The following is a 10,898-nucleotide window of genomic DNA, read 5'->3' as shown; positions in this document are numbered from 1 at the left end:
CGCCTGCCTCTGCCTCCCGAGTGCTGGGATTAAAGGCGTGCGCCACCACGCCCTGCTTCTGGTGAGCTTTTTAAAGCTAGGTGTGATGGTACACTCTTGTAATGTCAGCACTTAGGAAGCTGAGGCAGGAGGATTCCTGCAACTCCAAGAGCAGGCTAGGCTACATACACAGAGAAAAGGGGTGTCTTGTCAAGGAGGACCAGCCTCTCCTGGCACATTAGCAGTGAGCAGTCCTGCCCACCAGATGGCAGCACCTTCCTGGCTCCCAGACATCAAAGACTTGGCCAGTTTAGTGAGATACTTTAATGCTGGGTTTTGACAATCTTGCTTCTTAGGCAAGGAAAAGGAGAACCTGAATGCCCCTTGACATACATCTTATGACCTCAAGAAATTTGTGAGAGAGATGTAGAGATGGCAGACAGTTACGAGTGTTGTCTCTCAGCAGGTGCTCCACAGTGCTAGCTGTTCCTTGTCTGTTTCCTACTTACAGGGCCTTTCATCAAAGTCTGGAGGACTTTTTGAGAATCTAGGTACTGCTAGAGATTGAGTGAGTTTAGAGATGGCTGTAGGGAATGGGCGTATGGCATGCATTTGGCTTCTGAGATTAAAATGAAATAGGAAAGAATTTGCCTGTCCACCTAGAAATAATCACATAAAAATGTACATTCACCATCACCCAATCAGACTGTTCTCAGACAGATTTCCTGACCTTGCTGGTCCCAGGCTATTTTTGTTGTTGTTGTCCCTATTAGTTGGTGATAGATAGGTGCATAGCCTATAGAGCAGAGATGGCCTGTGTTCCCTGCTTCTTACCCACAGCAGTCTCCCCTGGACTGCAGCCTCTATTTTATTTTATTTTATTTTATTTTATTTTATTTTATAGGTTTTCTGAGACAGTTTCTCTGTGTATCCCTGGCTTTCCTAGAACTCACTCTGTAGACCAGGCTGGCCTTGAACTCAGAAACTGTCCTGCCTCTGTTCCCCAAGTGCTGGGATTAAAGGCGTACAGCACCTACTCCCCACCTCACCCCACTGCAGCCCTCTTTCTCAAGGAGTCAGTGGTAATCAGGGTACTTCATCTCTGGGTAGCTGCCAGTTAATTGGCATTGGCTTGTAGGATGAATCCTGTTGTTTATCCGTAGCCTAAAAAGTTGGATCACATGAGACACTGAAAAAGAATGGCCACATATAACTTTACAATCTGGCTGCATTCATGTTTGAATAATGGTAACAGTTCAGGGCCTTTGATTGAATCTCTTCTCTTCAGAGACTGTGTGAGTCCTCAGCTGGTGTGCTCTGGCACCTTACTCTGAGGATGGCGCCTTATAAAGCTGCTCCATCTTAAACTCACGTATGGGGTCTCCTCTACTAGGACAGCCCACTATGCAAGCCCCCAGATTGCCCTGGCCCAGCTCTCACGTGCCATCCCCAGTGAAGCATTTCAGATTAGAGAAGCCAGAGAGCCACAGATTTGGGTACACATGCTCTTACACATGAGCACCCACCATGTTGCAGGCATGGATGCAGACATGGGGCACTTCAGTGAGCAAAAGAGAACTTGAATTCAGCCCATGGTTTTGGGATTGGAAGCTTTCCCTTGGCCTTCAAGCAGAGGTGATGTGTGCACTCCCACTGTCAAGTAAGGTCCCTCTTGAGGACTGGGGCAGAGGTTCCTCAGTGGGCTTTGTTTTATTTATTTATTTTTATTTCCACTTTTGGCATTGTTCTACCTATGTAAGCGTCTTGGGCCTCCCATGAGGAAGGGCTGGAGCTCATCCTCTTCCTAAGCCTCTAGAAACTTCTGTCTACAGCCTGGTGTTAGACCCATCTCAGAATCCCCTTTGGCTACTGGATGTTGGAGCTCTGGAGCAAACGCGGTTTTCAGAGCTTGTTTGGCATGGGCTGAATAGGCCCTGCTGCTTCGGAGGGACATCTGTGCTCTACCTTGTGATACTGAAGCGGCCAAGCAGGGCCTCTGCTTTTCCTGTTACACTCAGTGACATGAAAGGGACCTTTAGTTTATCCTGGGGAGACACCCAAGCCAACACAGCCTTCCTCCTCTCTTGTCTCAGATTCGGATCGCTGCTGAGGGAATCAATGGGACTGTCGGCGGAAGCAAAGTGGCCACCAGGCTCTACGTGGAAGTCATGCTTTCCTGCCCATTATTTAAGGATTACCTGAGCCAGGATGAGTTTAAGGTAAAAGGACAGAAAAGGAACTAAAGGTAACGCAGTCTGCTTGTGGGTCATTGAAGAGCACATGCAGAGCCAGACAAGCCCTTTCCCCTGAGCTCCAAGCCAGTGCAGGAGAACAAGTGGGCTTGTCACTGTTTCCATCCAGGGCCATGTCACTTGGCATGTCGGAATCCTCTCCAGATCCTCATCTCCCTTCCTATAAGGATGGCACAGTTACACAAGCTGGCATCTAAATCCTGGAAAGACTGGTTTACAGATCTCTGTAGTGGACTGTGGTTTTAGTCCACCAGTGGACTGTGGTTAAAGTTACCACCACATCAGAATAAAGTTGTGGTTCTTTCAGCTGAGGTGCTATGTCTAAGTACAGTGTGCTTTGTCACAGTGTGTGGTAAGCTGTGGGAACACTATACTAGTTCTCATGCTGGCCACAGCAGGACACTCATGGTCACTGCTCCAGAACAAAAGTTGGTGTGTGATCACATGCGACCCTCTCCGTGGTGCTGAGTCACATGTACATAGCCATACAAACACAATGTTCCTGCATATGGGAGAGGCACAGGGAACATTTATTAACATGCTGAGTTAACTGGAACATTTTGAACCCAAACTTTATCTTCATTGAAAGTTCCTTCCTGCCCCCAATTCAAGGTTTAGAATCTCAGCTATCGCACTGTAAAACACGCCATAATTCTTACATTTGGCCCTTGGCTTTCCCTGCAGTGGGACAAGTAAACTCTGTCTTGTTTCTCCTTGGTTAGAGCAGCAGAGGAGGGTCTCACTGCTTCCCGGAATTGCGAGTCGGTGTGTTTGAAGAGATCGTGCCTATGGGGGTCAGCCCCAGTCAGGTCTCCTACAAGAACCCCGGTATGCTAACGTTCTAAAGAGTTGTCACTTTTTGTCATAGATATAAAGTGTAATAGATAAATACTGATTAGCAAGCACTGTAGTCAGTCTTCTCTTTAAATAGCCATGGGGAGGCTAACTGACCACCCAGCTCTCAGGCTGGCTTCTGTGGTGTTTACGGTAACTCACCTATAGACCCAAAGCACATTTTTCTTGGTGATGGTTTGGCAAGAAGTTGTTTCTGCTTTCTAGAGAGAGCAATTTGAAAGCTGTGTGGTTATTATTTGCAAATAGTTCATCAGCAGAAAGAATGTATGGGCTTTTGTCACAGTCAGTGAATGGCTTACAAAAGCAAAGCAGTATTCTAGAACGTTCGAACATTTGATCCCTGCTTCCCTGCTGTTACTATAGGCGACTGAAAGGCATTCGTTTGGAAGGGATTTTGGGTTTGTTTTACTTTTTACCATGAACACTTGTAGACATTAACTAGAGTGCAGAGAATAATAGAGTGACCTTCCGTATGCTTACGCAGAGCCGCAGCAGCTGCTCATTCATGGAGAGCTGGCCTCTGTACCCTAACCCCCTCTCTCATCCTAGATCCTGTTATTGTATTCATAAATCCTTTAATAAACACTTTTAAAAGAAAGAGTAACATTTAAGTGTAACTGTTACCATGTCTAAAACATTTTAGCAACAATTGATTATAAATATCTTGTCATTGAATTTCCTGCTGTTGATGATTTAAGTTTCTATTAAGATTAAATAAGAGGGGGCTGGAGAGATGGCTCAGTGGTGAAGAGCACTGGCTGCTCTTCCAGAGGTCCTGAGTTCAATTCCCAGTAACCACATGGTAGCTCACAACCATCTGTAATGGGATCTGATGCCCTCTTATGGTTTGTCTAAAGATAGCTTACAGTGTACTCATATATACATTAAATAAATTAATTAATCTTAAAAAATAAAAGATTAAATAAGGGGATCTGGGAAGATGGATAAAGCACTTGTCACTCAAGTATGGGGACCTGAGTTCCAGTCCCCAGACCCATGCAAAGCTGCAATCTCAGTGCCCCTGCTGTGTGGTGGGAGCAGAGACAGGAGGCTCTGCAGAGGCTCACAGGCCAACTAGCCCACAGGACCCTTGCAAATAAGATGCAAGGTGAGCACTGAAACCCAAGTTTGTTTTATGACTTCCACACAAATAAAGAAAAACAAATTTAAGTAAGATCCCTTTAACAAGAAAAATAATGTTTTTGAGCTTGCACATTCAGCTTTCCCCCATTGCAGACTGCCTCTCAAAGATCTCGGTCATTTACCTTGTAGGGTTTCTCAGAGTCTGGGCAGTGCTAAGTGCATGCCCTGGGGTGGTCCTCGGTTGACTGTCTCCTGGAGTTTCACCTCTCCCTCACTGCAGATCAGGGATTCAGAATTACATGTACCTGTACCCACTTACTTGTGTTTATGTGTATGGACTTGGGATCTGCAGTACGTATGTAGAAGTCATGAGGCTCGGCTCTTCCCTTCCTCCATGGGGTTCTGGGGATCAGACTCAGATCACGAGACTTGAAGGAGCATTCCTTTATCTTCTGGCCCAACCGGCTGGCCTTGCAGACTAGGTTTGTAGGCACCCAATCACTTGTGTATAGAGTTCCTCAGGCTTGGATTAGTGCTAGTTACACCCCAAAAGGGTAGTCTTCTGTTCACTTATCTCCCCTAGATTGCTGTTTAGGTTGAGAGTTTGCTCATGGAGAGTGCTGCCTAGAAGAAATATGGGAGCCACAGAGCATTATTTTTCAGTTTCTAATAGAAATATGTCTTAGTCAGGGTTTCTATTCCTGCACAAACATCATGACCAAGAAGCAAGTTGGGGAGGAAAGGGTTTATTCGGCTTACATTTCCATACTGCTGTTGATCACCAAAGGATGCAGGACTGGAACTCAAGCAGGTCAGAAAGCAGGAGCTGATGCAGAAGCCATGGAGGGATGTTCTTTACTGGCTTGCTTCTCCTGGCTTGCTCAGCCTGCTCTCTTATAGAACCAGCCCAGAGATAGCACCACTCACAAGGGGACAACCCCACTTGATCACTATTTGAGAAAATGCCTTACAGCTGGATCTCGTGGAGGCATTTCCCCAACTGAAGCTCCTTTCTCTGTGATAACTCCAGCTGTGTCAAGTTGACACAAAATTAGCCAGTACAAAATAGAAATAGGTAAAATTAGCTTATATAACATTAATAAATGAAGTATGTCCAAAACATGTTACTGAGTAATGAATATAAAAACTATTAGTGAGGTTGTTTATTTTTCACACTTAGGCCTTGAACTGCAGTATATGTCATGTCACACTTACTGCAGTATATATGTCATGTCACACTACTGCAGTATATATCATGTCACACTGCTGTATACATGTCACACTTACTGCAGTATATATGTCACACTTACTGCAGTATATGTCATGTCACACTGCAGTATACATGTCACACTTACTGCAGTATATATGTCATGTCACACTGCAGTATACATGTCACACTTACTGCAGTATATATGTAATGTCACACTTACTGCAGTATATATGTCATGTCACACTTACTGCAGTATATATGTCATGTCACACTGGAGTATACATGTCTACTGCAGTATATATGTCACACTTACTGTTACCTTCTTAAAGCACAGTCAGGTAGTTGTCAGCCACAGGCAGCTAGCAGCGTCTATGCTACCAGCTCTGGGCCAGAGCCGTGATCAGATCAGGTGCAGTCCCTTTCTTTGCCTCCACTCCCATGACTGCTTCCTAGGTAGGATTGTCTTCTCTCAAAGAACAAAGGGCCATCTGCTCCTAAGGCGTTCATTTTCCAGAGGTAAATATGAAGAAGGCCAGGAGCTGAGCTAGAAGGAAAGGGATGAGTACCAGCATCTTGGAGATAGGCTCCTACATGAAGAGGTAGAACCCGGGCAGGGTTGTGTCTACATGCTGTCCCCATTTAGTAGCGCAGCGACAGGAGCTCTACTTGGCGTGGCAGGACACTGCTCGGGCGGTCGCTGAGGGGCGGCTGGCCTGCAGGCAGCACTGGTCTGTCTTCCCCCATGCCTGAGATTTAAAGGGACCTCTTGTAAACATGTCCTCTAGGGTACTGTCTATCAGAAGAGCAGCCAGGACCCATTTGGCTCCCGGAAGATCCCTGCAGGGAGAAGGCAAAGGGAATTACCTTTGCTTCTCATAGTTTTGAACCTCAATTTTTACGTCACTGTTTTGGGACCCATGTAATTATATGACACTGACCTGAATAACATAAGGCCTGGATACATTCTATAATTTTAGCTTTCCAACTGGAAACTAAACTGCTTAGGGACCCTTTTTCTCTCCAGGTTTGGAGAACTATCGAGTGGTAGTTTGGGTTTATGCCCAATGGAGTGAGTCTCCTGTGATGCCATACAGCTCTGTCATGAGTGTCACCAGAGGCCCCCACCCTGAAGTGTAATTATCCCAGAGTGCCAAGTTCACTCTGAGTTCTTCACAGTTAGTGAGCTGTCCAGGAATGTTTATATTCTGAGAGTCACAGGGAGAAACTCCTTGGGCTAGACCCTTTCTCTCTGCCATGTGCACTCTCACACTTGTCTTCGTCTCTCTTCTCTACAGTTAGAAAGCTTTTCTTCTTCTCCACGACCTCTGTTCATGTCTGTTCGTATTGTTGCCTCTGCCCACCCTCTTCTCTTCTGCATGCACAAATGCAGATACATCTTCTTAGCCCTGTATCAAACCCACATATGCTCAGACTTTCCTGTAACGTCACACTCTCAACTACCTTGGTCTAACCCAAGACTTGAATTTGTGCTCAGCTTTTTTTACTTGACACTTTGAAGGCTGTAGTGAAAACTGAACATGTTGAAGCTCTTCTGTGGACATTGACAGTAGGACACTATCCATTTCCTGACTCACTAGTTACCACACAGCACACAGTGGACTGGCACTGCAAATGAACCCCCAAGCCTCTGGGTTAAGGAAAATCCCTTATCCAAACTGCTGGAGCTCTCTAGTCTCGGGTTGGAGTGGGGATGGAAGTAACTGGGCTGCTGAGCTATCTCCGCCTGACCCTGAGCTGCCGCCGTTCCTCTCTGCTGCAGCTATGAAAGGGGGTTTGATGGAGGGGGCAGAGCCAGCACTTCAGTCAGATAGGACAGCTCGGGTTAGATTTTCATTTCTCATTTTGTTTTAATGTGTAATTTCATTTCTCATTTTGTTCTAATATAATGTTTGGCTTGGTTTTAGGAATCCATTTATCCCCCGGTGAATTTCATAAAGAAATAGAAAAGCTTTTATCACAGTCAAGTCAGGAACAAGGTGATACTATCATACTGGACTGCAGGAACTTCTATGAAAGCAAAATTGTAAGTAAGACCAGAGCTGAGTGGCGTGAAGTGGTGGGTGTGCCTTGCACAACCCCCTGTATCCTGTGTGGAGCCTTTAGCCACCTCGTCCTCTTTCCTGTACCAGCGTCATCAGGAAAAACCTAAGTCCTGAGTTCCAGGTCTGTTGAGAAAACTTAAAAAAAAATACGAGATATCTTGGCACATAAAAGGATTTTGTTTCCCATGAACTGACCCTTGTGGTGTGCCAGTGGCCTTGTGAGAGCTCCCAGCATAACCTCTACCGACACCCTGAGGGACCTGTAAAAAGGGGACCCACAACCCCAGCTCTTGAGGTTAAAGGGTGAGAGTGTGGGATGCGAATTTGGGGTCGCAGATGCTCTTTGCCCAGGTGGGGGTTGTTACTGGAAAGAACTAGGCTCCCAGCAGGTACACTTTTCTAATCATCTCCTTCTGTCCCCGTGTTGTAGGGACGATTCCAGGGCTGCTTAGCACCAGACATCAGGAAATTCAGTTACTTCCCTAGCTACGTTGACAAAAACCTTGACATTTTCAGGCAGAAGAGGGTGCTGATGTACTGTACTGGGGGCATTCGCTGTGAACGAGGTTCTGCGTACCTCAGAGCCAAGGTGAGCTACTGCAGGCCCAGCACACAGGTGAAACCACCCACCCACCAGCCTGTGTGGGGCTCCCCACCCCTCACTCCACCCCTCATCCCCTGCTCACCACTAGCCGGCCGAGGGATTTATTTTCCCTGATACAGCTCCAGCACTGGGGTTGTATAAAGCCTGAGCTTCTTAAGTCTCCAGCACTTAGCAGTCTTGAATACTCATCAGGTACAAAAGAGTAAGCTTAGCTGAGCAGCTCCCTTTCCTAATCCCTGTGCTTGATCCTGAGAAGAGCAAATTCGGTATCGGTACATGTCCCAACAGATGCCTTCCTATATTTAGGGGATAGCAAAAATAGTTGGGCTTCCAGGGTCTCAGAGGGTGAAGGGCCTGCCCGCTGTCATCACTCAGCCTCCAGTAGGCAAGGTCTGGCCAGGTGGTTCCTTGACCCCTTGGTCAGCATTTTCCACACCCTGCAGGGGGCCGCTGGGAGCCCCTGGCTGATGGGCACAAGCGATGGATACTCTGCTTGAACACTCGCCACCATGGAGCTGCTTCTAAGTCTCTGTTTTCTTCTACACCAGGGAGTGTGTAAGGAAGTGTTTCAGCTCAAGGGTGGCATCCACAAGTACTTGGAAGAGTTCCCTGACGGCTTTTACAAAGGGAAGCTGTTTGTTTTTGATGAGCGGTTTGCCCTGGCCTACAACAGTTCTGTGGTATCAGGTAGGTCAGCCCAGGTCCAGAGCCACAACATTACAGGTCGGAATCAGCCATTATTCTAGAGCCATTGCCCAGGGAAGGCAGGCCAGGACACCTGAGCATCGCGTGGGGATGCGAGGCCAGGACACCTGAGCATCGCGTGGGGACGCGGAGGGTGCTGTGCTGTCTTCTTCTTTCCCAGCAGCTGGAGAGGCTTCAGATGGTGATGGTCATCTGTATACTGGGTGGATAAGTCCTTTAAAATGGTCTTAACCCCACTTGCCTTGCCTGGAGCTGGACAGACAGGCTAAATCATGGACTTAGCCTAGATATAGTGTGTAGAAATCAGGGGGTCTGAGAATTGGAGTGAGAAAATACTTAAAATTTTCATTTTCTGTAACTCATGTCAAAAATGAAACCCTCTAACATGAAGCCGACCAGTGGTGCCAGGTGTCCTGAGCCCTTGTTCCAGTAGGATTCCCAGTCTGCCACACCCACAGCTGCTGCTGTGGGGACTCAGCATGGCATGGTCACCACAGCCTCACAGTGTGCGCAGGTCGGCCTCCCACTGACTCTTGTATTTAATGTGTCAACATATGACATAGCTTTTGTTATATCACACCTTTGAAAGTTATTTTGCCATTTTATATTTCTATGCATCCATTTCCTTGATAACATGATGCTTTTGTTTATTCATTTAGTCATTATCAGGCTGCACATACCCATGGCAGAGAGTAAGCAGTGGGTGGCCTTTGACATGTTGTACACCTGAGGGCTTGTCTGGGGTCTGAACAGGAAGACACAGAGTGCTAGCGTACCCTTGACCAAACGCTGCTCCTCTTTTATGAGGAAAGTCCTCATGAGTTGGGCTGCAGCTTCAGGAGGGACACACATGGAGCCATGAGGGAGGAAGGGGACATCTGCTTAGACAGACAGGTCGGCCAGATCAACCCTGGTGGTCAGTGGTGTGACATGCCGCAGCCAGATCGCACTCCCGTCCCAGAGTGCACATCTGGAGGTGGGAATGGGAGGGCAGGGCAGGCAATGAGGGTAGCCGCTGCAGCCAGCTGGTCGCACTGGGGGTCTTGTTGGATAGAGATAGGAAAGGAGAGACGATCCCTAGAGCATGATTTGCCCTGGATACTATAGCTCAGTAGTATCTGAATCAAAGTCATAGGTAGTCAACCTTAATGACTGCTACAGTTTCTAGAACCTTCTGATTACAAACCTCTTAGTAAGTTTCTCATCTTCTCTTCTTCCCTTCTGATCTTTGTAAAAAATGACATTTCCTTATCTACATGCTAATGTGCATTCCACAGAGTGTGTGTGGAGGTCAGAGGACAACCTACAGGAAGGAGTCAGTTCTCTTCCTTCCGCCATGTAGGTCGTGGGGACGGGACCCAGGTCATCACTCTTGGCAGCAATTGCCTTTACCTACTGAGCCCTCTTGATTGCCCACTTTTCTGATCATCTCTCATGATGGTTAATATTTGTTTAATTTAAACCTTGGACCTGCTTTATAGCAAGGTATAGTATAGATCATAAGTAGAAAACAAATGAGGGGTCCGTAGAGGAAACGACTGCATGCAACTGTAGTGTGCAAAAGGCCAAAGGGAGACTGCTGTTCTCAAAGGTGACCAGCATTGGCCAGGGGGAGTTAGGTGCTCAGGTGTCCTGGCAATGGCCTTCGGTGGTGGCCTGGGGTGCATTGTGCATTCTACAAGTTAGTTATAATGTTGGGTCAACTGTATTTAGGTATGTTGTCCCTCTAGGAAGGGAGATTATCTGAGGGAGAGATTGGGGGGTGATACGCTGGTTTCAGAAGCTCTTTCTTGATGGAAGAAAGAGCAATGGATGAAGAGGAATCAAAACACAGTTCCCAGAAGCAGCCTCGCCACACCACAACCCCCGCCCCCACGAAGGCCTTCTTCTTTCTTAGATGACAGCAGTAGTATTTTCTTTTAATCTGTCTGTTTGAGACAGGGTCTCGCTGTACACATAGCCCAGGCTATCCTTGAATTTACAATCTTCCTGTCTCAGCCTATCAAGGGTTTAAGTCATAGTCGGCACCACGCTGCCTTACTTGGAAACATTCCCTTGGACCAAAAGAGTGTGTCAGATTCTAGTGAACTAGGGGTTATTCTAGGGATTGGAATTTATCTATGCCTTTCCCCCACCCCCCAACCCCC

At 46.9% G+C, this 10,898-nt stretch overlaps 1 protein-coding gene across 2 annotated transcripts in view; it reads left to right on the top strand.

Annotated features, from left to right (window-relative positions):
* The window catches only part of Tstd2 (thiosulfate sulfurtransferase like domain containing 2), a 26,562-nt gene that overhangs the window by 14,477 nt on the left and 1,187 nt on the right, over positions 1–10,898 (top strand). For both annotated transcript variants that reach the window (XM_029539835.1, XM_021200740.2), the window contains exons 5-9: positions 2,073–2,198; positions 2,954–3,059; positions 7,305–7,423; positions 7,873–8,031; positions 8,595–8,733. In XM_029539835.1, coding sequence (XP_029395695.1) covers positions 2,073–2,198; positions 2,954–3,059; positions 7,305–7,423; positions 7,873–8,031; positions 8,595–8,733 — 649 coding nt within the window. The remainder of the gene's footprint in view (positions 1–2,072; positions 2,199–2,953; positions 3,060–7,304; positions 7,424–7,872; positions 8,032–8,594; positions 8,734–10,898) is intronic.

The sequence above is a fragment of the Mus pahari genome, chromosome 6 (genome assembly GCF_900095145.1).
Source record: "Mus pahari chromosome 6, PAHARI_EIJ_v1.1, whole genome shotgun sequence".
NCBI lineage: Eukaryota > Metazoa > Chordata > Mammalia > Rodentia > Muridae > Mus > Mus pahari.
The sequence above is the reverse complement of the archived record's forward strand: the minus strand, read 5'-3'. Positions and strand labels throughout refer to the sequence as shown.